At 42.3% G+C, this 27,630-nt stretch overlaps 2 protein-coding genes across 21 annotated transcripts in view; both read right to left on the bottom strand.

Moving 5' to 3' along the window:
* MAP7 (microtubule associated protein 7) overlaps window positions 1-6,942 on the bottom strand; it is a 176,851-nt gene extending 169,909 nt beyond the window's left edge. For all 8 annotated transcript variants that reach the window (XM_084955193.1, XM_084955201.1, XM_021072611.2 and 5 more), the window contains exon 1: window positions 6,812-6,942. In XM_084955193.1, the coding sequence (XP_084811319.1) occupies window positions 6,812-6,878 (67 nt within the window). In that variant the 5' untranslated portion in view covers window positions 6,879-6,942. The remainder of the gene's footprint in view (window positions 1-6,811) is intronic.
* Window positions 6,943-12,475: 5,533 nt separating this feature from the next.
* Window positions 12,476-27,630, bottom strand: part of MAP3K5 (mitogen-activated protein kinase kinase kinase 5) — a 254,320-nt gene continuing 239,165 nt past the window's right edge. For all 13 annotated transcript variants that reach the window (XM_085025230.1, XM_085025204.1, XM_085025224.1 and 10 more), the window contains 5 exons: window positions 22,992-23,235; window positions 17,764-17,876; window positions 15,686-15,798; window positions 13,945-14,021; window positions 12,476-13,241 (listed from right to left, as the gene is read on the bottom strand). In XM_085025230.1, the coding sequence (XP_084881356.1) occupies window positions 13,181-13,241; window positions 13,945-14,021; window positions 15,686-15,798; window positions 17,764-17,876; window positions 22,992-23,235 (608 nt within the window). In that variant the 3' untranslated portion in view covers window positions 12,476-13,180. The remainder of the gene's footprint in view (window positions 13,242-13,944; window positions 14,022-15,685; window positions 15,799-17,763; window positions 17,877-22,991; window positions 23,236-27,630) is intronic.

Genomic DNA, 27,630 nt, shown 5'->3' with positions numbered 1-27,630 from the left:
GGCACCTGAGAAATCTTAAAGAGTTTTTTCTCAACTGGTCATTTCCTCAAATAAAGATGCTAAGAAGAATAGTAGTTAACGAAGGGAGAAAAGCCAGGACCATAACACAAGTTATAGCACAGTATTTCCAGCTAACCGCTCCCCCCGCCCCAAAAAAAAAACCCATTTAATTTCCCAATTCTAGAAAGCCTATCTCAAGCAATAAGAAGATAGGTATCAAGGGGGAGAAGAGAACTTGGACTGGCCTGGGATATGCTGTATGATGGCACTTCTGGTCGTAATTAACTTCAGAACGCAGACTCTACAGAAACTAAAGAAGCTAATGATATTAGAGCCAAATCGAAACTCCACACATCACACCTGGGCACTGGGAGCACCTCTACCTCCACAGTTTTTTCTAGTTGAAGCGAGCATCCGTTAGCCTCCCTAAGGGCACTGTTTTGAGGTGATTACACTGCTTTACTCAAATGACTTGTCGAAATGGTTCAAAACCAAAATTAAACCTAACAATATCAAGTGTTGGCAAGAATGCAGAGCAAGGATGACTCGCATCCATTGCCTGTAGGAATGCAAGAACATTCCTTCCAGAAAACAGTTTAGCAGTTTCTTATAAACATACTTACAGAGGAGTCAGCAATGCCACTCCTAGGTATTTCTCTTAAAAATGTGTACATACTTGTTTACAGCAGCCTTATTTACATCATCAAAGCCTAAAAATAACCCAAGATTCCTCAGCGGGAGGGTGGATGGACTAATCTGTGGGACTTCCTCACATGGCAAACTACCCATCAATAAATACCGACACAGACAACACGGTTGAATCTCAACTGCGTTATGCGGAGTGAAAAAACTTCAGGCTCCAAAATCTGTTTATGACTTTCTGGAAGAGGCAAAACTAGGATGGCGAACAGTTCAGTGGTTGCCAGGACAGGAGAACCTGGTCAGAAGGGTGGTGTGAGGGAATTCTCTGGGGCAAGAGGATTCTTCTGGATCATTATCACCACGATGGTTACACGACTACACATCCGACAAATGAACTGTCAATGAACTGTACAGCACCCCCCATGAAAAGCCGTAAATTGTATGCACATTAAAAGATAAAACACATTTTTTTCCTTTCACCCGTGGACTTGACATAGAGGGTTTTTGTTTTTGTTTTTTTTTTTGTCTTTTTTGTTGTTCTTGTTATTGTTGTTGTTGCTATTTCTTGGGCCGCTCCCGCGGCATATGGAGGTTCCCAGGCCAGGGGTTGAATCGGAGCTGTAGCCACCGGCCTACGCCAGAGCCACAGCAACGCGGGATCCGAGCCGCGTCTGCAACCTACACCACAGCTCACGGCAACGCCGGATCATTAACCCACTGAGCAAGGGCAGGGACCGAACCCGCAACCTCATGGTTCCTAGTCGGATTCGTTAACCACTGCGCCACGACGGGAACTCCAGAGGGTCTTTTAAATTGACTCTTTCCTTTCCTACTGCTAGTCTGCTACTGGCATCATCTGTGACACCCCTCCCCCGACGCCAAAACACCCCTTCTGGAGGTGGTCAGTGACTACCTGGTAACCACACCAGTGGCTTTTCTTTCTCTTCAGCCTCCAAATCCTTGCCCTCCCCGTCTCTCTCCCTTGGCAGGAGCGGGACTGCTCAATGATGCTTTTCCTAACTTTCTGGCTTTTTTGCTCAACTCCTCGGCTGGCTCTTTCTTCCTCTTATACTTGAAGTGTTGTCTCACCCCCTGTTCCATTTTCCTTTCGCTACTCTCCTCTTCAATCACGTTCCCCTTATGGATTAAATCCCAGAGTCCTGCCCTCTGTTTCTCCTTGTTCCCATCCTTCCACTTGTCCATTTGATGTTTCTACTTCCATCGAAGGGGTGTGTCTCCACTGCATCTCAAGCATCCACGTTTAGAGCAGAGATTTTTCTAGCTTTTCCACCCAAACCCGATCCTCCTCACGACTGTTTTCATGCCACTCTTAAACCAATGAGTCATTCTCAAACCTGGAGTAGAATCTTTTACGTCAACTTTTTACCTGCATCCTTGAACACACGCCTCCGTCCACCCAGTTCCACTGCCACGCCACCGTGCTGGTTCAACGCTGGCCTAGGTTTCTGCAGGAACCTCAAAGGTGGTCTGTACGTCACTGAATGCATCCTTCTTAAATCCTTCCTGCTGCTTCAAAATGAGGACCACCTGATAGAATACTGATCCCCGCCCCCAGCTGATCTCCAGAAACCTAGCTGAGCTGACCACAGATGCTCCTCATACACAGCCCCACCTCCCGCCCGTGGTACCCTTCCCAAGGCAGCCAAAGTCAATTAAGAGAATGACTTTTCGAGAAGGGACTATGCATTCCTAAAAAGCAAGGCTGAGCTCTTCAGCTAAACTTTGCAGTCGAGCTTTCAAGATCCAGAAGTACAGAATTACCTAGTTTATATCACGCTTCATTCCAGATATGGCATTTTCTGGAATCATCTGGAGTTTCCCCGGCCTGTGGAATCATGTGCTGACCTCCTGGCGGGATCGCTCTGCAACATGGCCTCAACGTGCCTTCATTTCTGGGGCTCTTTAGTGTTGACTCTCACGCAACTCAACAGGACCAAAATGTTCTTCTTTGCCACATCTGCACCTTTATTTTTCTTCCTGTCTTCCATCCATTTACCCATTTTAAAAGTTTAAATTAATTACTAGACCCCGTATGTCCTCCCTGATGAAAGGAGGCAGCTAAAAGCAATTCTTTCCTCACTGAACCCCTCATCACCTGCAATTACTTAATTGTGGGTTTTGTTTTCCTTTCCAAAGCCAAGGATCAAGTCTTTATCAAGCTTTCAGCCACCAAAATGTTTTATAGAAGGTACAGAGGTCTTGGACAAATTATCTTAAGCTGTAATACTTTCAGTCAATATAATGAGAACTGAGTTTTAAAAAATAACCCTTTTCATGTGATTCTTTTTCATGCCCCAGGAGGCACAAATGTTAGTTGTTTTCTTTTTTTTTTTTTTTTTAATCTCTCTGTCTTTTCTAGGGCCGCGCTTGCGGCATGTGGAGGTTCCCAGGCTAGGGGTCTAATCGGAGCTGCAGCCACTGGCCTATGCCAGAGCCACAGCAACGCCAGATCCGAGCCACGTCTTCGACCTTTCGACCTACACCACAGCTCATGGCAACACCGGATCGTTAACCCATTGAGCAAGGCCAGGGATCGAACCTGCAACCTCATGGTTCCTAGTTGGATTCGTTAACCACTGAGCCATGACGGGAACTCCAGATTTTTTTTAAAAGAATATGCCCATGTAAATTAGTGTTTCACACATGTGCCTAACTAATGATACCAAATAAATGCATGCTCCTGAGCACAAATGCCTTGTCTAGTACTAATCCTTCTTTTAGCAAGATGTAAAGGCAAGAGTCAGGCACAATACAACTGGAAAAAAGTTGTCTATTCACCCAAATGAAGTGTTTCCAGCTTTAGGATGTGAATTTCAAAATGGATGAGTTTAATATCAACTTCTAATCTGAGACCCTATCTAACAAATATATTTGCAGATATCTCTAAACTCTCAAATCTAAGGCTTTAAAGATCACCTTTTAATTTGGAAAAATGCAGTGAAGTGTTAAGACCAAGATCACAAAAAAGTCTGTGTTCTTCCACCACACTACCTGCTAAGGAGAGAAAAAGCACAATTCCAGGTTTTAAGTCATTTCTTCCAAAGGAAGATCAACAGGATTCACAGATTACAGGTATGAACTTATCTCCTGTGCATGAAATGTGGTCTCATGAATTAATCAAAAGCTGCTTTAAATTTGGTCTTATTTCAGTAGGCTTTTTAAAAGGAAGTTATTAAAGTGAGAAATTAGCTCTGCACACTCACTTTTAAAGCTCTTCAGCACCAGTGTAAAATTAAATACACAAAGCTCAGGCAGAGGCAATCTTGTGAATTTCAATCTATTACTCAAAACAATAATGTGCAAAGAACCTGACATCCTCTAGTGGTGAAATTGAAAACTTGTTTTCAAGTCAATTATTTTTCTTAGTTCTTGCTTACTTTTGGTTATTGAAAAATACATTGAAAGAACTGTTTATCCTCAAGACAAAAAAATGTCACCCCAAAAAAGGTGATTTGACTGCCTTTGGGTAGAAGATAAATATATGCTGACAGAAATAGTTTTTATATGTTCAAGGAAACATGATTTTTATATAGTACCTTTAAATATTCTAACAAGTTCTCATTTTACAGGTGGTATTACCACCAATTTTCAACCGTCTTTGATACACACACGTACATATATATATAATTATGATCACATTACAGGTGTTATTTTTATAGTCTCTTGAGATTCTAATCGAAATTGCCCTAAAATTATACCAAGATCTTTGCACAGGGACAGAAAAACTGAGAGACGTTTAAGAAAAGGCCCTACCTTCAAATAACCAGTTCTAAAAAAGGGAATAAAATGAATTCCTCAACAAATGTTGCCATCTGAAGTGGCAATTTTCACCGCTTGATGATAAAAGACAGTAACCCCCCCCAAAAAAAACCCACCTCAATACAATCCTGTGGTTGTTTAAAAAAATAATGACTTGCAGCATTTGGATGTTACAATGTGAAATGTCCATAAGAATAAAGTACCACAATGAAGTCTGATAATTCAGGTATAGGCCACCTGTTCTAAATACATGGAAAACCTCATAAGTTGAAGTTGTTATAATTCAAGAAATCCTAATTTATTCATTCAAAATATTGCTAGATTTAAATATATAATATTCATCTTTCTTCTTTCTTCAGCACCTGCTCACATAGGTGCTCTGAGCACCAAAAATATTGCATAATCCAGGGCTCGAAAAAAACAAGAAACATAGGAAAAAGACATGTCAGAACTGTCTTAGTTAAATTATAAAGTACAATTATTCAAAAAACCATATATAAAATTTGCCCCTTGGAAACAGAAGTTTCCAGGCAGAGATGTGGAAGAATTGTTTACGATGATGGAGATGGTAGCCAATTAAATTAAATTCCCTTCTTCATAAAGGAAATATTTCACTGATGGCCACTCAACTGATTTCTAGGTTGTCAGAAGCATGACCAATTTGTTCGTTAATATGCTCAGGCACTGAATAAGCTAGATGTAGTTCATTTACATCTGAACAACTTGTTCATGTGCGGATTCTAGCAAGTGTTTGTTTGTTTTGGCGCATAAATCGCTGCGTATTAACTCACCGGAACAATTTTGTTTCAGAAGTATTTTTTTTTTCTTCTTCTTTGTGGGGATTAGGCACCAAACCAATTTATATTTTCAGTGTGGGTGCTGCCCTTCTTCCGCTCTCCTCAACTTGGGGAGCCTAACCCTCAGCGCCCAGTTTATCAAGTTCCCCAAAACAATTACAAAGGCATGTCCTCCTGATTACCCCTTCCCCACCCCAAACCAAAATAATGACCTGCCAATCTTTCCAGCACATTAAGACGAAATAAACCACCCTACAGGAAGTAGGGTGACTTCAAGTAAACAAGTTCAAGATGCCTTGTCTTAACCTCAGGTATTTTGGCTGGAGGGATTAAGTCATTAGACTTTAGGTGCCCAAACAACCTAGCAGAACAGATGCATCATTTGAAAATACTGTTATAGCTTGTCTGAACCTTTCACGTTAAAATAAGCATACCATTTAAATTAACACTGTTTTTGAGGGTGGGAGGAATTTTACATCTAGGAAACAATTGTTCCCGATTATATGTGAGCAGAAAAATACAATACCACTGGAGAGGCTGCAATTTGAGTTTCTTTTTAAAATAAGAAACAGCCTCACCGCCCCCATTCCAAGTGTAGGAAGGTATCAGAAACAATTTACTGGCCAAGAATAGAAGAGAGGACTGGGAGAGAGGGGTAGATCTGCAAGACGGTCTCAAGGAAAAAAAAAAAAAACCAACCTAACAAAAACAAAACCGTATCTCGAGGGGGAAAAACGTCTACATATAATAAGATGGGGGAGGGGAGGACTTAATGCTCTTGGAGATTTGAGCTCCTGCCCCTGACCGCGGGGTGGAGGCTGCGAGGAGAGGGGGGTCTTCAACACTGCAGCGCCCTGATCAGATTGGGTTGGTAAACGGACTAAAAACATCAACGCAGAGGGCCCTTCCAAGTCAGCCAATCTCTGAGCGCCCAGCAGCACCCGCAGTTGCCCAGCTTCCGACAAGCAGCCCCCAGCCTCCCGACCCCCCGATCTCAGCGGGTGGTTAACTGCGGACTCCCGGGCGGCGAGCGGGCGCTGCTCACGCGGGACCATCGCACCCGACCGAGCGCGAGGCTGCGCCACTGGCGTCGGGCGACCCCAGCACGTAGTGTGCAGGTTAAGGCGGGAGGGTTTGCGCGGAAACGGATAACCCTGCGGGGAGCACCTGGCCTAGGATTTTTCCGGCTGGTGGTTTGGTTCGGGGATACGATTTTCCCATTCAACTGAATTAGACCCAACCCGGCAAGTGGGAGGTGAGAGGCCAGCGTTTCTCCATTTCCTCCTCTCTCCTGCGCTCCTTGGAGCGTTTGCACCTGTTGGGAAGTCGAAGAGGAGCGCAAGAGGGGCGGCCGGAACTGGGGCCGGACGCCGGCGGACTTGGACGCCCGGGCCAAGCGGCCGACGCGCGGCTGCGGACGGCGGAGGGCAGGCGCGCTCCGAGCCCGGTGCGCGGCGTGCCGGGGCGGCCGTTCCCGGCCGCGGCCGGGCGGGGGAGGGGAGCGCCGGGGCCCCGCGCTAGCCCCCCGGCCCCGCTTACCGCTCCCTCGCCCGCGCCCGCCAGACCCCCGCCTGCCCCCGCGGCGCAGTCACCTGTTTCGCTGTGCGCAGCGCCGTCGCCGCCCCTGTGGCTGTCGCCGCCAGCTCCCAGGTCCGCCATGGTGCTCCGATGACGCGCCTGGAAAGCCGCTCCGCCCTCTTCCTCGGCTTGGCTCCCGCCGGTCCCCCGCCCCCGGGGCCCGCGGCCCAGACAGGTGAGCGCCGTCAGGGGAGGGCGGAGGGAGGAGGGAGCGAGCGCCCGCGAGCCTGCTGTCGCCTGGGCCCGGCGCTCGTGCGTGCCCCCTGGTGGGCAGGTGCGGCGAGGCAGCCGCTCTGACCGACGCTCCTGGGTTTGCCCAGACAGCAGCTGGCAGAGTTAGGCGCCTGGGCTGTGAGCTTCTGGTTCCCGCTGCCGGCTCCTGGAGGTCGGTAGGGGGGTCGGTGGCACTAGGGACTGGGACGGTCTGAGGATCAGTCGAAGCGAGGCGAGAACATCCAGACGCTCTGTTCCGCTCTGAGCTCTGAAGTGGCCAGGTCAGTGTTAGTTTCGCCAGGGCCGGGGTTCATGGTCCCAACTGCCAGAGTATGATGCCACGTGGAAAGCCGAAGTACACAGGCCAGATTCTACTCGGGGATCCAGTCTTGATCTGCGTTTTAGGACACTACTGATGATGACCTGTATCTTCCCGAGGCTTCTGATTCTGGAGCCGCAGAGCGTACAATTTAGTGAAACTCGTGCCCAGTGAAGTTGCTTTTCTTATTCTTGCTTGTCGATTAGCAATTACCTTGTGACTTCAGACTTGCTCCGGAAGACCAGGAAAAAAGCAAAAGGTAGCAACCTTTTCATTTTGTAGAGAAACAGATTATTCGCTGCGGAGAAACCAGTTTCTGCTCTAACAAGCAAATAAATGTTAAGCAACAAAATGCTGAGGGGGGAAAAAGTAGCCTGTATAAATGGAAACATAAAGGAACAAAATCAAGCAGCGATCAGTTCTGCCTGGTTACACAGAACTGCACTCCCACGGCCTCGGTTGGCTGAACACAACCAGCAAGCTCCCAACAGTTCAAAAGCCTCTCAAGGACTTTAGCAGAATCTAATGGACACCCAAGCGTGTCTGAGAAGTGTTGGATTTCTTGCTAGGGTGACAGTTCTCACATCCGTGCCTACAAATCCTGCCACTCTGAGCCCGGGAGTGGCCTGGCTTTATTTGGTTCACTGGGTCACTGGCTAACTAGGTAGAGGCTTTGATTAAGGACACTTCTGCTGTAGTTATGTTTGTAGTTACAGATTTTCCCTTAGTTCCTTTTCTACAACAGATTAGGTAAACTGATCCTTTAGCCCATGGTCTTCCTAAATTGCATTCAGATCACTCTTATCACACTTCTAATCAATACAAATAAACCACCACGTGGGTAGAAGTAGTTTTAGACCTCAGCTTGGGCTCAAGCGAAGATATTTTTTTACTACTTAAGCCATGAGAGTTTAAGACACTTTCCTGGGATCATCAGAAAGACTCTTGGCTGAATTTAGAGCATAGAGTTCTCTGGAAGAACCTAGGGAAAAGGAAGCAATTTGTTTTCAGCCTTCTGGTATACCATCTTCTTAAACCAGTGAGTTCTTTCTTTGACATCCCTATCACCTCCATCAAAAAGTGAAGACAGAGTTATCGGTGTTTGCATTTGTGTATGTGTGGTTTTTGGTTTTGTGTACATTTATCCCTCTCCCATTCTTTTGATAACTTATGTATCAGCTTGTCAAAAGTTATACAAAAATAAATGAGTAGGAAACATAACGAAATTCTGCACAAAGGTCCCTGTACAGACTTTGCATTCCAAACCTCACGCGGTGTCTGGAACAGGGTGGCCTGTTGCAGGAGTGCGGGATTGCGGGAATGGAGTGCGGGATTGCGGGAATGGAGTGTGGGATTGCGGGAATGGGTGACATCTGCTAAATGTCACACACCACCACGTTGTACTTCATGTTGTACTTTGCTTAGAACACAGAAGCCATCTGTCCTGAGCTCCCACGGCCATCTCAAAAGCTCTCCAAAACATCACCATCCCCTTTCCAGGGGAGGAGTTGAACTTCTTAATGCCACCCACGCCCCTCCTGTCTCCTTTGTAACTTCATCCCTCCTTTCTCCCTACGTGTCTTCATTCAAAGGGCTCTGTCTTGTCTTTGATTCTGAAAATCTCTTCCTTTGACTCCCTCACAAATCAATTGTCATACCTGTTGCTCACCAAAGGTAATAAATGTGTGGACTTTGTCTGGTGCCATCTTCATCTTACCATCTTTGTTTAGCCAGCTATGGTCTTTCTCACCTGTTTTTAAAAACTTTCCAGGTCACAAAATCAAATGACCTGTTATTATCATTTTTTTTTTTTTAAACCCAGCATTCTCCTAGAATTTCTGCAGCCCTTACCCCTGATCATCTGCCTCTTGGTTTACACAACTGGCCTGGTTTTTCTCATTTCTCTGTGGTCAGTTCTCATCTTTTTTTTTGCTGATTTAAATTCCTCCTCCTTCTCAACTCAACCTGAAACATTCCTCCTCCTAAAACGAGGAACCTTTCTATCACTACCGTTTGGCACAGCTCTCACTTACTATTATCTCCATCCAAGTGACTCCTAAATCCAGAATCTATACCCTTGACCTCAGTCCTGACTTTCACCAGTGCATTCTCAAGGGTCTCCACACATTCTAGCCTGATGCCCTGCCATTAATTCAGCATGTCCCAAACCAGCTCCCTCTTCAAACTTGCCTATTTTTTTTTTATTACTCAATGAATTTATCATACCTGTAGTTGTACAATGATCATCACAATCCAATTTCAAACTTGCCTATTTTTGGATTCTTCTCTTACTCACATAGACTCAGCATCTATCCTTTCCTCTGCTTTGTCCTCACTGCCCAAATCAGATTTCCCTCATCTTGTCAATTCATTGTTTAACTCCTATTGTTCTTACTCCTTCTAGACACTCATTCACATCTGAAACAGTCTCTGAACTTCTCTAATTTCATTCCCTCTAATTTACCCAACCCAACTTCTTCAGGTTAATCTTCTAATACACAACTATTTTACACACACTCCTGTGCTCAAAAACTTTCATAGATCCCACATTTCTGCGGAATGAAATACTAACTTCACTTCCTTCCCTGACCACCCCCAATCATATTCTGAGCTCTCTTCTTCCATTTTCCACGTTTCACCTCTAAAATTTGTATTTCCAGCCAAGTTAGAGCTAAAATGAGTTAGATTTTTTTTGTGTGCCTTAATGCAATGTAAAAGTCGTTGATTTTCTCTAGAACACCTTGAAAATCTCTTTCTGCCTTTATTCTTGGTGCTCTCTGCCCAGAATGATGTCTCCAGTCCTGACTAGTTCAGTACTTCCTTTCTTTGCAAGACCCAGTTTGAGATCCACCTCCTCAGTGAAGCCTCTTCCACCTGCCCTGGCTCCCAGCAAACCTGTCCCCTGAACCTCTCCAGGGTCACTGAGCTTGCCACTTGTCCAGCCTTTAACACAGATGAGATGTGATTTCCTACTGCAAATTTGTCTCTTTGATGAGATTAATTACTCTGTCTTCTCTTTCCTCACAGGTGTCCATAAAGTCTGGAGCCATTGATTGTTTTATTTGTTTACACACTGCAGATGTCTGTGATAACACACATGCATTGCCTGCACTCTTAACTTGATGGACTTCATGCATTTCTTTTGTGATGCTACAGTGCCTCACACAGAGCAGGCATTCCAGTGGGTTAGCAATATTTCTTCACTGCCAAGTTTAGGAATGAATGAAAAAAAAAAAAAATGAAATGACAGAAGTTGGAGAAAGAAGTCAAAATGTGATTAAAAAGAAACATTGGATCTACTTTTCCAAGCAAATTCCAGTTTTGTTTCTCACCACCTGTGCATAATTGTTTGGTTACAAATGGTCTTTCTGGGCTCAGGGCTCAGTGCTGACCTTCTCCTCTTCTCTGTAAAGCTTTTCTTGATTCCCTCTGGCAGTCAGATGTAACCATAGCATTTGCTACATGTACTCTTGTCTATTGTCTAAATTCCACCTCTGACAGTGAATTTCAGGGACAAGACCTGAGCCTTGTTCATGCACCACAGTATGTGGTACCCGGTAAGTATTTAATAAATACGTTTGAATGACTGGTAAGAGAGAACAATAGTAGGCAGCTTCTCAGTGAGTACTCTCTGCTGAGCACTGCGTTAAAACCACACCTGCATCACTTTATTTAAATTTTACAACAACCCCATGTTATTTCTCCCGTTTCAAATGAGGAAACAGACTTGGAGAGGTTAATTCATTTGCCCAAGGTTGCAAGGTAAGTGACAGGCCTATGTGCATAGACTCTTGCTACAGTGAATGAACAATGCCTAGTAACCATCATACCACCACCTCATTGGGAAGGGTCTCTGTTTATCTCTCCAAGTGGCATATAGAAATAGGAGGCGGGACTTGATAGTGTTAAATTACTTGTAGAGCTCTGTAAAAAGACCTCTGCCCCCACTCCCCAAACCAACAAAAACAGTCTCTCTGAGGTGGTGGCATCAATATTTTTTTAAAAGCATCCAGGTCATTTTAATGTGAAGCTGGTTTGAGACGTGCCCGGAGTGATGCTGAAGGCCTTTCAATGCAAACCTTGTATGAAAATTGGGCCATAATGGTATTGCCTTCTTTTGTGATAAAGACCCCAAATTCTGGAAAGAACCTGATGATACTAGTCAGGGGATAGATCATGAACTATGCAGGGATGGAGGAGCATTTGCCCACTGAACGAGGATAGGAAGACCATCCCAAGGGAAGAGTGTATCGTTAAAGAGTCAGGTGAAGATGGGTAGCTTGATCCTATATATGCTCTAAAAGAAGCACTTTACCATTTACGAGTGGGGATATGAACTGTTAATAAAGAGGTTACCCTGTGCTTCAGTAGGAGCGAAATGATATATCGTTTAATTGACACCTCGCCTCCTTCAAGATTTCCTCACTGGCTGCAGCAGGCCACTATCCCTTCTGAGACTGAGATGTTAAAAAAAAAAAGATGTAGCTATGTTGTTGCAAATATCAAATGGGGACACATTGGTGAGAATCTTTTGCATTCTCTAATGAGGTATATAAAAAACATATTAGGCACTGATTTTCACATGGAAAAAAGATGACTCCTGTTTTATCAAAGGCTTTTCTCTATAGATCAAAGTCATGGTACATGGACAGCTCCGTGATTTCTCTCCTGCATAATAAACAGGTTCCTCTGTATTTTAAGAAAATTTATCTCATTCATCCATCTAGGAGCTTCGGACTTCATCCTATTACTATGGACAGGCTTATACGGTATAATACATATCCACTTAACATAAAAATATTTCCCTCAAACATGAGAACTAAAATTAAGGAGGTAGAAGACACAGTGTTCTCCGCTGGGATGCCTTTCGAGGACCCTGAGAGACACAACAGTCATCCTAGGTAACTTGGGGCCTTGAGAAAAACGCACTGCCTTTCTGGTATCGTGTTTTTCCGCACCCTCATTCTTACCACTCTGCAGCCCTGCGAAGCGACCTGGACATCCGCATCCGCTGTCCTTTGACTACTGGAAGAGAAGACAGATTCTATCTGACGTTAGCATTGGAGAAACGGTCAGAATTTTGCCACTGTAGTTATCTACATTGCCAGAACAAGATACGCATTCTTCAGAACTGATCACAACAGTCTGTGGAGAGTCCTTTTACTTTTTTGAGTAAATATGACACAATGGATAGCTTTAGAACAAGCTAACATTACTAGGATTCGGGCAGGTACAACTGGTACAGTTCAGTAGTACATAAATGACTCAAACGAATGTACTCTAAGCCGGAAACTTAAGTTACAAAATATAGTCAATATTACAATTAATACAGGTAAGTAAAAACCATCACTCTCAGATTCTGCACACTTTAAAAAAACAACCCATGAACTTTATACAATGATCAAAATTACGCATTTCTACTCAGATTATCAGGGCATATTACAAACACACATAAGCCTGAAAAGTTATGGTCACATTTTGGTTTTGTTCCAGTGATGCACAGTCACATGAAATGTCCTCTTCGTTTCGTGTGAGATAAACCTGTGGCTGAAGTGCGATAGCTGCTGAATTAAAAATATTCCCATAAAAATGTTTAGACTAACATGATCCCAAACATCCCAGCGTTTAGGATTCTTCTGAGTCCTTACAAAGAGTCCTTATGAATCATAGAAATAGAAGCAGGAAATTTCAGTGTGTTTTGTTTTGTTTTGTTTTTGACACAAGTAAACAAATACTGGATTTAAAGTGCAGCTTCTTTCTCCTCTCCCTTCGATTCTCCCTCCCCAAAAAGACCAGGTCCATATTCGTTTGTGGAATCTCCAGGGAAAGTTGCAAACAAATCGAGTGACAGTCAAGTCTGTTTGTCTCGAAAGTCAGTGATGGCTTTCCACAGGGCACACAGCATCCCTCCTCTGTTTAAAGACACAAGAACATGGTGAAAAGATCCCTTCATTTCAAATAGTGCCCTTGAAACATGAGTGACTTCCTAGCTGTCAGCAGCTCTGATCAGAACCTGAGATCCCAAAGGCCAATCAGTTACTACGTGTTTTTTTGTATATATTTTCTCCTCCTCCCTCCATGCCTTTTGTTTCTACTCCCACAGACTACCAGGGCCCAAAGCATCCTTTCAGATTTTCAGCACTTTTGAAATGTGTCTTTGTAGAGATGGGTGGGAGCAATGAGTTATGTACGTGCTTGGCCTGATAGGAAAAAAACCCAAATTATTGTAAGAAATGATAGCAGGTCATGCCACATATCTGGATGGCAGGTCAGCCCCTCATTCTAATATTTCTAATAAGCATGGCACAATCATAAACCCAATCTGAGCATTTCTTTAAGACAGCTTTAGAATGTATGGTCTTAGTGTGAAATGTTATCAAGGAAATTCTTCCAGCTGATCTGCATTTACTAATACAGAAATATTAGTATTACAGCTCCCAATAATAGCCTGGTCCAACTAACTCAGGTTACTCAGAGCAACGGAGAACCAGAGAGCTCTGCCCAGGACTGCAGAGCTAGTGAGAGCTAGTTGGGGACCCAGCCAGCAAGGACCTAGACTTCTGAATCTCAGCCCAGTGCTGTTCCCACATAACTGAATGGAAAGAAAAGTGGTACCTTAGTCTCAGGCATTTTAAATCATCACGTGTAACATAGTAGAGAACATCCACTAGTGAATAATCCTCAGCCAAAAACTGTAGAGAAAACATGCACAAAAGATGTTTTATTGCTTTTGATAAGTAGCAAACTACCCATAATGTAAACATTGGCAATAATGAAAAATAAATCTAAAAGGAAATTCAGTAAAGACATAATCTTTTGGAATTATTAGAAAAAAGTACCCCCCATTACAAAATAATTACAAAGGAACACATCCGTATGACTTCCAAGTGCCTAAAGTAAAGATGACAAGCAGCACAGAATTTCTGATTGGTCTTCTGATGGGTAGGTAAGACTTGCCTCTAATTATATCTGCTGCGCTATAAGATAATGTTTGTGTTTAAGAGGTTTAGTGGTGTGGAGTTTATTCTTCTCAAGTGGATAAAAAGTGTTCCTAGAAAGATGATTCTTACACTTAATGTCTGAACTTATTTTTCACGGCTAATAAAAGACACTTTCCAATAATTACTACAAAATCAGTAGGTGAATATAAGTGAAGCTTTCAATTTTAAGCCTTTTAAAAAAAAGGCAGTGATTTAGTGAATCAATTACCACTCCTTAAATGTGATTTGAGTCTAAGTTAGAGGGATAAATAATTTGGAGATCTTGATTGGATGCATTATTTTCCACAGGCAAAGCAGTTGTTTCAATTTATATAACCTCTTGTGCAGATTCCTTAATGAGACCCTAAACTGTATTTAGTGGTCCAATAAATTATCAAGTCAAGAGACAGACAGTTTTATTCTTATTTTAAATTTTTAAGTATAAAACTGAAATTGATGTAATATTGTATTAACAGGCCCTTTCAATAAAATAATAAAAATGCAACCTCTTATTGTACATATGTGTGTATACATAGATATAATCTTAAAACAGAGAAATGCTGTTCATGCTGACTACAAAAGTCTTATGGGGGAGAAATGAATTAGGTTCTTAGAGATATAAGACAATCGATATAAAAAAGTTTTGTTTTTGAAATAAGTTCACCAACTAGTCTTTTTTATTCTGTAGCAATAAATAGCTCCTGCCCAGTGGAGCCTAAGAATGTCACAAGAGAATTAAAAAGTTAACAAACAAGAGGAAGAATTAGAAACAGAAGAACTTTGGGAGTTCCTCTGTGGCTCCAAGGGCTAAGCCCAGGCATATGGTTTGGGCTGCTGCTGTAGTGAGGGTTCAAGCCCCAGCCTGGGAACTTCCACATGCTGTGGGTACAGCCAAAAAAGAAGAGAAACAAGAAGAACTTTTTTCTTTTGGTTCTGTCTTGATTTTTTTCTACTCTATTTTCAATTCAAAACCATAAAAAAATCCTTAGGGGTTCTGGGCCACAAGCTTTGGTCTGCCTCATTGTCTTTGCAAGAAGGGTTTTCCCTTCTTGTCTCCCCCGCCCCGAACCTCCATACAGATGGTTTATTCCTATGTATTCTTTTAGACTAACTCATTCACCATATTCTCAAAGAACCTTCCCCAACTTCTCCTTCTCTCTGTCTCATAACACCTGACGACCTTTCTTTAACAGAATGACACCTGTATCTGTGGAATTATTTGGTGATCGTCTGCCTACCCTAGTTCCTGAGCCTCAGGAGGGCAGGGCTAGGTCTGAGATTCCTGGTAGTGTATCCCCTCTGGCTCACCCATCGAAAGCACTCAACATTATGAGACAAAGTGAAAGAATGCTTGTCCCACAGAAGGTTTTCTTTACCCGACTTATAGTGTCTTCATCGGCTCCATTTTCTCTCAGCCAGTCAGTAAGCTCAGAATCTTCAGTATTTGTGCCAGGAGAATTTGGGTGACACACAGGCAATCCAGGAATATCTAGAACAGAATTGGGGGGAGGGAGAGACAGTCTTAGCTTCAGCTAACAGGTCATCTGAGAACCTCCTAGTTAACAGATATTTATTGGTACTTTAAAAGATGTTTTTCTATCAGAAAGTAATTAATAGAAACCATTGAGATTAGTGGTATACATGATAATATAACTAAAACTCTTTAAGACTGCTTAATATACTAGTAATAGTAATGATACAACCTTATACCTTCATATCAATTTTATAGCTTCTTAGAATAAAATGGTGCATGAAAATTGCATTGTGTGCTTTTCTTTCTTTCTTTTTTCTTTTTTATCTTTTTAGGGCCACACCCATGGCATGTGGAGGTTCTCAGGCTAGGGGTCTAATCGGAGCTGTCTCCATGGCCTATACCACAGCCAAGCCAGATCAGTGCCATGCCTGTGACCTACACCACAGCTCATGGCAACACCAGATCCTTAACCCACTGAGCAAGGCCAAGGATCGAATCTGCAACCTCATGGATGCTAGTTAGATTTGTTTCCACTGAGCCACGAAGGGAACTCCTGTACCATGTGCTTTTCATGCAACAAAGACGAACATAAATAGCTGAGAGCCATGTAATTACAATAATCTATTTTTCTACTATTTGCAATAATGTGGAAGAACCATATACCCGAACAAAAAAAATAAATAAATCTTATTTCCCTCTAAATTGGTTAAATAAGATTGTCTAAAAATTAACTTTCACCCCCCCAATTTCTCACAGAACAGATTTCTTCAAAATTCCAATGACTTTTTTAAAAAACAAGATATAATTGACATATAACATTGTATTAGTTTAAGGTGTACCCAATTCATGACATTTTATTACTGTGTCTTTATTCTATTTAAGCCTTGCCAAATTATAAGGGGGGGGGGAAACATCAGAATACTCAATATGCAAATGCAAAATGCAAATAATGTCAAAAATGCAAAATAGTATTATTTTATTCTAGTAATCTCATTTTGAAATATTTGAAAAGAAATAAAGACCAAAAAGTGGAGAATGCTATTTATCTCAATAATATATGATCTCAGGAAGAGATGAATATGAATTGTCTTATTTTTACTGTACTTATAAGAAATGATAGTCTGCTACAATTAAGAACTGGGGAATTTCCTCCTGGCTCAGTGGTTAATGAACCCGACTAGGATTCATGAGGATGTGTGGTTCAATCCCTGGCCTTGATCGGTGGGTTAAGGGTCTGGCATCTATGAGCTGTGGTGTAGGTCACAAACTCGGCTCGGGTCCCACGTTGCTGTGGCTGTGGTATAGGCCAGCAGTTGCAGCTCCGATTCACCCTCTAGCTTGAGAACCTCCATATGCCCAGGGTGTTTCCTTTAAAAAAGCAAAAAAAAAAAAAAAAAAAAAAAAAAATTGGCTATTATTATTATTATTATCTTTTTTTTTTTTGCCACACCTGCGGCATATGGAAATTCCAGAGCCAGCGATTGACTCCAAGCCTCCACAGTGACCTGAGCCACTGGAGTTGGATTCTTAACCCATTGGGTCACAGTGGGAACACCCAGAACTGGATATTGTCTCCCCCCACCCTTTTTTTTTTTTTTTTGCTTTTTAGGGCCACACCCATGGCATATAGAAGTTCCTAGGCTAGGGGTCAAATGGGAGCTACAGCTGCCAGCCTATGCCACAGCAACTCGGGATCCGAGCTGCGTCTGCGACCTGCACCACAGCTCATGGCAATGCTGGATCCCTGACCCACTGAGCAAGGCCAGGGATTGAACCCGAGTCCTCATGGATACTAGTCGATTTGCTTCCACTATGCCACAATGGGAACTCCAGAACTGGATATTGTTTAAAAGCAATTTCTTCTGGTTGTGGTGCAAGTGCCAAGTTCTGACAGTCATGAAATAAAGCTGCCTGATGGCTTTCTAATTTTTTGTGGCCTCCTGGTTGAACAGTATTGCTTTAAGATTTTCTGCTATTCACCTATTGGTTGGGACTTAAGCTTCAGGTGTTTAATTTCTTGGTCTTTTTCTTCAATAGCTTGATGAAGGAGTGCTTGTAATTCTTTCTCTTTCTGAACCAATTCTTCCAGTAATCTGCAGAAGAAAATGCTATTAGTTGACACAATGATAAAGCTGGAGCCGCCACAGGGTAACCTTCTAGACCTGGGCTTCTCAAGCTGTAAGGAACTCAGGCACCCGTGGGATTTTACTGAGATGCAGATTCTGACCCAGCAGCAAAGATGGGGAAGAGGGGTTCCGAGATTCTGCATTTATTTATTTATTTGGTTGCACCCTCAGCATGCAGAAGTTCCCAGGCCAGGGACTGAACCTGAACCACAGCAGTGACAGCACCAGATCCTTAACCCACTGAGCCACCAGAGGAGTCTGAGATTCTAATGAGTTCCCAGGTAATTACTCATGTTGCTGGTCCACAGCACCCCCCTATCCCATGTTGAGAAGCAAGGTCCTGGAAGATGTATTTCCAGACAAGAATTGAAAACCCCCATCGCCAGGGGTCTGCCCAAATCTTCAGGGATGTTATTCTATTTCTTTTTATGACCATAAATGGCAAAAAAATGCATATATGATATTGACAGATCTATATTTTACACATGTGGCCCGTCATCAAAAAACAATCAATATTGAGTAATATAGCAAATAATGCAAGACGGAAAGATAGTCATTTGTTTAAACCATGAAAATTTGAAAAGTAACTATAAGGGAGTTTGCCTATGGTCCCTGGCACGTAACAAGTTCTCAGTAAATGTTGATGGTAGTCGCTGGGGTTGTGGTGGTTGTTACTCTTATTCCTCTTCCTTCTAATGGGAGCAATGAAATGGGGAAAAGGGTAGCTGTGTTCCTGGAACATTCATTTCTTAGTTGGCATCTGATGCATTCTCCATAGAAATAGGGAGAAACTAAGGCATCATTATACGTATTTTCCTAGCCCTGAAAGGTTTACTGCACAACTGAGAACTAACTGGGAACCCACCCGCCATTCCCAACACTGTTCTCTGAGAAAACATTCCAAGTGGTGAGAAGAGAGATGTTCTGCTTTTTAAGAAAATTATCTCTGAGTAACTTGGATTCAGAATTGTAGTAACTTAAGATACATAATTATTTCTTTAAAAGATCATCAAGGTAAACTGGTGCACATGCTCCAGCTCTTAGCAAGCGGCATTTGTTTCACTTTCTGAGTATTGAGAGATTTAACTCAGGAACACATGCCTTTCCAAAAGTTGGTTTCTTTTTTTTTTTTTTTTTTGTCTTTTTAGCTATTTCTTGGGCCGCTCCCGCGGCATATGGAGGTTCCCAGGCCAGGGGTCCAATCGGAGCTGCAGCCACTGGCCTACGCCAGAGCCACAGCAACGCGGGATCCGAGCTGCGTCTGTGACCTACACCACAGCTCACGGCAACGCCAGATCCTTAACCCACTGAGCAAGGGCAGGGACCGAACCCTCAACCTCATGGTTCCTAGTTGGATTCGTTTACCTCTGCGCCACGACGGGAACTCCCAAAAGTTGGTTTCTGCTTCAGCACACATGGTCTGAAGGCAGCACAGCCCAAGTGAAGACAGCCCTGGGTTTGTATCCTGATTTAGCCACACACTTCCTGCCTTAACCTTGATAAATGACTTCACGCCTGTGGGCTTCAGTTTTCTCATTTCTAAGAAGGAAAAGTAGAACTTCCTGGAAGGATTTCTGTGAGCAGCAAATGAGACAGTATAGGTAAAGTGGCAAGCACTGTGCCTGGCCTTTCAAAAGAGCTGTTCCTGCTGCAGCCTCAGGCCCTGGAAGAGAGGGCCCCCCCACCGCCCCTCCCCGGGCTCCAAAGGGTTTGTTTCCCTGACTCCCAGGCTCCACCCCTTTCCCACAGGACGGAGACATGAGAGGTAGGAGAAGGAATCATAGTAGAGAAGGTAGCAGAGGCAGAACAAAAGGAAAACACAATGAGAAGCAGAGAAAGTGGTTCCAGGATGACAGCTTGTTTTAAAGACCACTCTGGGGAGTTACCGTCTTGGCACAGTGGAAACAAATCTGACTATGAACCATGAGGTTGTGGGTTCGATCCCTGGCCTTGCTCAGTGGGTTAGGGATCCGGCGTTGCCGTGAGCTGTGGTGTAGGTCACAGACGCGGCTCGGATCCTGCGTTGCTGTGGCTGTGGTGTAGGCCGGCAACTACAGCTCTTATTAGACCCCTAGCCTGGGAACCTCCATATGCCACAGGTGTGGCCCTAAAAAGACAAAGAAGAAAAAATAAAATAAAATGAAAAATAAAAAAAACTACTCTGGAGCAAACAATGCATGGTTATATGGATTAAGCCATATGTACTGAAAGCCAGAGGGAAGCAGAGGGATTAAGGAAGATTTTTATCTCTTCCAACACAAATGATATTCAAAGAAATGGATATCAAGCTGAGTATGAATTTTGATTTGGCAATTTTTTGGCCAGCTATATATTTTTGTCTTTCTTGCTAATTTACATGTATGGAATAGTGATGGCATATTCTTAGTGTCTTCTCAAAGAACACAGTGAAATTTTCTAGAGCTTAACCTATGTTTATCTAGACTTTTTATCTTAAAATCTCTTTTTTTTATCTTAAAATCCTTTTTATCTTAAAAGCCAGAACTTAACACTGGAGGCACAGCATTGACATACCATCTCACCTGTCACAAATCCAGCTCTCAAAGTTGTTTCTTTGAAGGGTGAATCCAGTCCATCAGTTTTATTTTTGCCTTGTCTTCAATGAGTAGGGAAATCTTTTGAAACCAAGGCAATTGCCCGCCTTTCTGTTCCAGAAAAATCTGGCAAGGATCAGCCATGAGGTCATTTTTTTTTTTTTTTTTTAATTTAAACTCAGATGTGGGGAGGGAGGAAGGTTGGTTGGTGGGTAATTCCAGGATGGCAGGAAAAGGAAATTAGATAACCAGTCAGCTCCTCCTGAGTTAGATTTTAACCACCTCTGCATTATTACTTCAACTCCTTGTGCAAAGTGAATTATTTTCAGAATATTTTCTGTAAACATGTACTTAAATTTAAGAAGAACATACATTCTAAAACTGTTTTGTTACTTTTATCACTTAGTATTATTGATGACCTATTAGTCAAGAGCTGGTTAAACCTGATGTACCTTCATCAATGATCATCTTAAATATGGGCTCCAGATTTCTAAACTCAGCGGTTACAGTCTCTTCTAAAAACCCAGTAACATTTTCTCTGAGTTCTGCAATGTGTGTATTCTCTATATCAAGTAATGTTCTGTTGAAAATTACAAGGACCAATATAGACACGACCACTTTCCTATTTCCATTGCTTAGTACTTGGACTAAAGCAGCTGCCCTTCTTTAAATCATATGTGAAATGAATGTGGCACTTTGTCTCACTTTTCTGGGAGTGATAGAGAAGTTTGTGGGAGATCATAATAGAAAAATAAAAAAGGAAGCCAATAACCCTATAGATTTCACAGATTTAAGTGTAAATACGTAGAGAAAAAACAGAAACTCGTGGGCAGTTGTGAGAAGTACAACTACATGCTAACATAATAAAGAAAACGTGGAAAGACCTGTGGGCAGGTGTGGGAAGCAGGCCCTCGCTAGCTGATACCCTCGGAAAAGAGATGCGAAGACTCGAAGAACTGAGTTGGAGAAGGGCTGCCCTCCGGGACTGCAGAAGGAGCAAGAATGGTGGACAAAAGGCAGGGACAGGGTAGTAAGACAGGGTATCTCAAAAGGGCCCAGGAGAGAAGGAAAAGGCTGCACTTAGGAGAGGCGGGTTCTGTTGACACAAGCCAGGGTGTGTAGATAGAAGGTTTAGGGCCAGAGGAGCAAACGGACCAGCTCGTTGGTAAATAAAGTACCTTTACTGTCGGTGTAATTGTCACTGGAAGCCATGGGCAGAGCAGAGGGTGGGGTGGCTGGACCCAAACAGTTAAGAGTGCACCTGTCTCCTCCAGAGATCACAGAGGGGTATGAGAAAGCAACTCCACTCAGGATTGGGCGATGGAGAGTAAACTAAAGAGAACGGATTCGAGTCCATAGCTACCATAACGGATGGCATCGTAACTGGACCATTACTTGAGAAGAGGAGGAAATGAGGAACAGCAAAATTTAGACAAAGTCTAAAAAAAAAAAAAATTCAAACTCTTTTCCACCATGTAATAAAGACAGGAAATAAAGAGTTGGGTTTCAGAGGATAAGATCTGGATATGGGAGTAAGAAAGCCACTTTCCCTTTATCCAAAAGGATTTCTGTATGTAAATCATAGAAGATATGCATAGGTCTCCTTAATCATCCAATTAGAATGCATGATTCTGAAATTGGATGAGCTTTGTATTACTTGTGTAAGCTTGGTAGTCAAGCTTAACGTTAAAAACCTGAACTTATGACTAGAAATAAAATATTTTTATCTCCCCGGTGAACGACTAGGATTTTCAAATAAGGTTTCTAAATATTTGAACAATGTTTATTGATTCACTCAAAAAAAATTTTTTTCACTGTCAGCCCAAAGTCATAAAGTCAGTTACCCACACATCAACTGTAACCAGCACGGAAGCTGTAAATCATAAAGAGTCAGACCTTGAACTGTGGCAACATCTGTGAAGAACAGGAAATATTTACTGCTCACTTAATAACCTGATCACGCGGGTTCTATGTTATCAAGTTCAAAGAAAAATTAAACTCCAGGTAGGAGACAGCATATTAAAAATCAAAGAGAATCATAAGTGTGGTCAACTGATCATCCTTTTAAGGTCTAAAATGAAAAGCTTTTGTACCATTCGTTTTATCTCGAGAACAGAGCTCTCCCTCTCCTGAAAGAACTTGATATTCCAAATCACGGACTTTCAAGAACACAGACTTTCTGCTTTTCTTCTATCTATTGGATGGTACGCGCTGCTCTGAGTCTGCATCCAAGACAGTCTATGAGGTCACAGCTAAGTTACTCTGAACATCTCAGCACACTTGGAGATAAAGCTATGATCAAAGAAGGGGTGCTGAAGGCTTGAATTGGTAAAAGCAAGGTATTTGACCAAAGAGCCTAGGATAAATCTCTCATTTTAATGAATAAAGCATTCCGTGAAGTTTATACGAATGGAATAAAGGAATCATAGTTTGTATATTCTGTGGACCAATCTTTAAAGTCAACCCCAAACACATGCACTTACACAACAGTAAGGACAAAGAAGCCCACCCATGTCAGACTAGGACTCACCTATTTGTCTCTATTTTCATCCTTCCAAGCTGTACGTTCAGTGATCGGTGAGCACTCTGGGAGTCGTGGGATACAGTAGAACTCAGCGTGCTCACCCCTGAGGTAGCCACAGCATCTTCAAGGACCGCGTGAGGTCTTCGGACAGTTTGATTTGCAGGCTGTTCCTCATGGTCGTCTTCGGCATCTAGGTCTTCTTGATCAGCAGTATCACTCTCAGATGCAAGGCTAAAATGTGGCCTCAGTTCTGTTAAGTGTGAAATCAACAATGATGTTAATAAAATATGGCTCATTGCCTTGATTTCTTAAGACATGAATGTCATCTCTCTGCCATCGATTAGAGATGTATTTCAAGCTGCTTTTCTAAAAGTGAGGATAGATTTCCATGTATTACTCCAGATTTGTTCTTCCAGGGAATTTGCCAAATTCACAAGATTTAGAAACTTGGAATGATCCAATTCAAACAGAAGAGACATAAATGTTCACACTGCACTTAAGATATGTTGGAAATATGTTAAAATCAGAAAGGCAGTTATGGAAAGACCTGTTAAGAATACAGAAGTTTGTTTACATAATTCAAATTCATTTTCTGGATTATATAATATCTGACAATTATTAACTCACTTAGAAATGAGGAAATTGAGATATGGAGAGATTACATAAACAAAAGCAAGTATGCAGCATGCCTTCTGCTTACAAGTATGCTTTCTGCTTACAACACTCAAAATGTAAGAGAGGAGGTACTGAAAATACTACACATGTATATATTGACTCTAATATCTACTTTGGACTATTGGTTTGATTTTTAGTGTGTCCCCTACCTTAACCTGTTGCCTAACCACTGAAAGTGTAAAAGTTACTAGTCTCTAGCTTAAGCACGCTGCACGACAAGAGTTCATCTGCATGTCACTCCAGAAATGGAATGGTGCCTTTGCTCAGGAAAAACTAGTATAAATTGTGATTAGGTTCTCAAAATGGCCCCCCAAAAGGAGTTACATTCATTTGTGTGTGTGTGTGTGTGTGTGTGTGTGTGTGTGTGTGTGTGTGTGTGTGTGTGTGTGTGTGTGTGTCTTTTTTGGTCTTTTCTGGGACTGCACCTGCAGTGCCCAAGCTAGGGGTCTAATAGGAGCTGCAGCCACTAGCCTATGCCAGAGTCATAGCAACGCAGGATCCAAGCCACGTCTGCAACCTACACCACAGCTCAGGGCAATGCCGGATCCTTAACCCACTGAGTAAGGCCAGGGATTGAATCTGCGTCCTCATGGAGGCTAGTCAGATTCGTTTCCACTGAGCCACAATGGGAATTCCTATATTCATAATTTAAGTGAAATCAAAGCAGCAGAAATAGTGGATCTTGGCTCCATATGCTATGACACATGGAACTTTTTTTTTTTTTTGTCTTTTCAGGGCTGCACCCGGGGCACATGGAGGTTCCCAGGCTAGGGGTTTAATTGGAGCTGTAGCCACCAGCCTATGCCAGAGCCACAGCAACACGAGATCTGAGCGTGGTCTGCGGCCTACACCACAGCTCACAGCAACGCTGGATCCTTGACCCACTGATTGAGGCCAGGGATCGAACCCTCAACCTCATGGTTCCTAGTTGGATTCGTTTCCACTGCACCACGACGGGAACTCCAGAACTTTTTTTTTAATGAAAGATTCTTTAAATTCTATAGTCCTTTACGATCTTCAGAAGTTTAACACACATGATTTCACATAATCCCCAAGTAACCCTTTTTTCCCTCTACCCGTGAATTGCCCCTCCCCCTTTTCCTCTCTCCACCAATAACCACTAGTTTGTTCTCTATTACTGTGGGTCTGCTTCTTTTTTTGTTTTATTCACTAGCTTGTTGTATTTTTTTCAATTCCACATGTAAATGATATCATATAGCATTTGTCTTTCTCTGACTTATTTCACTTAGCATAATGCTCTCCAAGTCCATCCATGTTTCTGAAAATGACAACATTTTGTTCTTCTTAATGGCTGGGGTATGTATGTATACATACCACACCTTCTTTATTCATTCATCTGCTGATGGACACTTAAGTTGCATCTATACATTGGCCATTGTAAATAATGCTGCTATGAACACTGGGGTGCATGTGTCTTTCTGAATTAGTATTTTTATTTCTTTCGGATATATTCTCAGGAGTAGAATTGCTGGGTCATATGGTAGTTCTATTTTTAGTTTGTTGAGAAACCGCCATACTGTTTTCCACAATGGCTGCACCAATTTATATTCCCACCAACAGGGTAGGAGAGTTCCCTTTTCTCCACATTCTTGCCAACATTTGTTTTTTTGTGTTCTTTTTGATGACGGCCATTTTTTTTTTTTACCTAATTTAAAAAAAAATTTTTTTCATCTTTTTTTAGGGCCACACCCAGGGCATATGGAGGTTCCCAGTCTAGGGGTTGAATCGGAGCTGCAGCTGCTAGCTGCACCACAGTCACACCAGATCCAAGCCGCCTCTGCAACCTACTCCACAATGCTGGATCCTTAACCCACTGATGGAGGCCAGGAATCGAACCTGCGTTCTCATGGATACTAGTCCGTTTCCTTTCTGAAGAGCCATGACAGGAACTACTGACCATGGCCATTCTGACAGGTGTGAAGGGATTTCTCATTGTGGGGCCCACAGAACTTGCACTGGATCACAGAACCTACTGAGAATCTGATGAAAGCCATGGAGAACCTTCCCAGAAGAGAAGCACGTTCAGACAACAATTTGCCTGGATTTCCTGAGGGCTTGCACACGTCCTGAAGCCTGGTCTGGGAGTCTGTGAACTGTACGTTAAGAGCCCCTTGTAGGGGGAGGGCTGCAGTGGGAGTGATGGACATTTGGGTTGTTTTCATCTTTTGGCTATTATGAATAATGCTGCTGTGATCATGGGTGTACAAATATTGAAAGTGTGGGTTTGGGAGTTCCCGTCGTGGCTCAGTGGTTAACAAACCCAACTAGCATCCATGAAGATGCGGGTTCAATCCCTGGCCTCGCTCAGTGGGTTAAGGATCCAGTGTTGCTGTGAGCTGTGGTGTAGGCCAGTGGCTACAGCTCCGATTCGACCCCTATCCTGGGAACCTCTGTATGCCGTGGGTGCAGCCCTAAAAAGCAAAAAAAAAAAAAAAAAAAAAAAAAAAAAGAAAAAAAATCAACAATCTAAAAAAGAACTCATCTTTTGTTCATAACAGAAACTAGAACTCCCTTCTTCAGGGTCATGTTTATGTAGCCCTGACTTCCTTTACCTAACTTTGTTTATTTTTAAGTTTTTTTAAGATGGTTAAAAAAATGCATGGCATAAAATTATTTTAACCATTTCTAAGTGTACAGTTTAGCAGTATTAATTATATTCACACTGTTGTTCAACTAATCTCCAGAACTTTTTCATCTTGCAAAACTGAAACTCCATACGCATTCAGTAACTCTCCATTCTCCGCCTCCAGCTGTCCTTGGCAACTACTTTTCTACGAATTTGACTGCTACTGCATATAAGTGGAATCATGCAGTATTTGTCTTTTTATGACTGGCTTATTTCACTTAGCATAATGTCCATAAGGTTCATCCATGTTGTAGCTTGTGTTGGAATTTCCTTCCTTTTTAGGGCTGAATAATATTCCACTGTGTGTAGGTTCATGTTGTTTATTTAGTCATCTATCAGTGGATGCTTGTGTTGCTTCTACCTCTTGGCTATTGTGAATAATGCTACTATGAACTTGGGTGTGCAAATAGCTCTTCGAGATCCTGCTTGCAATTATTTTGAATATGTACTTAGAAGAGGAATTGCTGGAACATAGGTTAGTTCTATTTTAAATTTTTTGAGAAGCCACCATATCGTTTTCCATTGGGGCTGTACCATTTTACAGTCTCACCGATAGTGTCGAAGATTCCAATTTCTCCACACCCTTACCCTTTATCTGCTAAGGTTAACCAAACTCCACCTCTACACTATTTTTGCATTATCTCTTTTTTCCTTCCAAAATTCTATTTTCAATTAATCCATAAGAGATGTGATTTGAAATCAGGTGTTTAAGTTTTGTAAGCTAGTATAGGGGCTAAGACATATTAGTCTCTCAAAAAATGTTGACGGAACAGATGTTACCTTACTACGATTATTTGTATTTATAAGGGAACAAAATTAAGAAAAAATCTTACTTTAAAAAAAATTGGAGTTCCCGTTGTGGCTCAGTGGTTAATGAATCCGACTAGGAACCATGAGGTTGTGGGTTCGATCCCTGGCCTTGCTCAGTGGGTCAAGGATCCAGTGTTGCTGTGAGCTGTGGTGTAGGTTGCAGACGTGGCTCGGATCCCACATTGCTGTGGCTGTGGTGTAGGCCAGTGGCTACAGCTCCGATTGGACCCCTAGCCTGGGAACCTCCATATGCCGAGGGAGCGGCCCAAGAAATGGCAAAAAAGACAAAAAATAAATAAATTAATTAATTAATTTAGCAAGTGCAGTTATATATTAAATTAGAATAAGATGAGGCCTTTACAATTTTTCTAAAATTATTCTTAAATTTCTTTTATGGTCTCTAAAGTGAAATTTTAAAAACAGTTTAAAAGTTTTATTGTCCTGTTGAATATAATTTCACTTTGGGGGAAGAAAAATTTCTGGTATTTATTGCTACATTTAACTATCCTCTTA

This window comes from Sus scrofa, chromosome 1 (genome assembly GCF_054392235.1).
Source record: "Sus scrofa isolate SSC_HxYL_T2T_F1_AM1 chromosome 1, Sscrofa_HxYL_maternal_Yorkshire_Landrace_v2.0, whole genome shotgun sequence".
NCBI lineage: Eukaryota > Metazoa > Chordata > Mammalia > Artiodactyla > Suidae > Sus > Sus scrofa.
The sequence above is the reverse complement of the archived record's forward strand: the minus strand, read 5'-3'. Positions and strand labels throughout refer to the sequence as shown.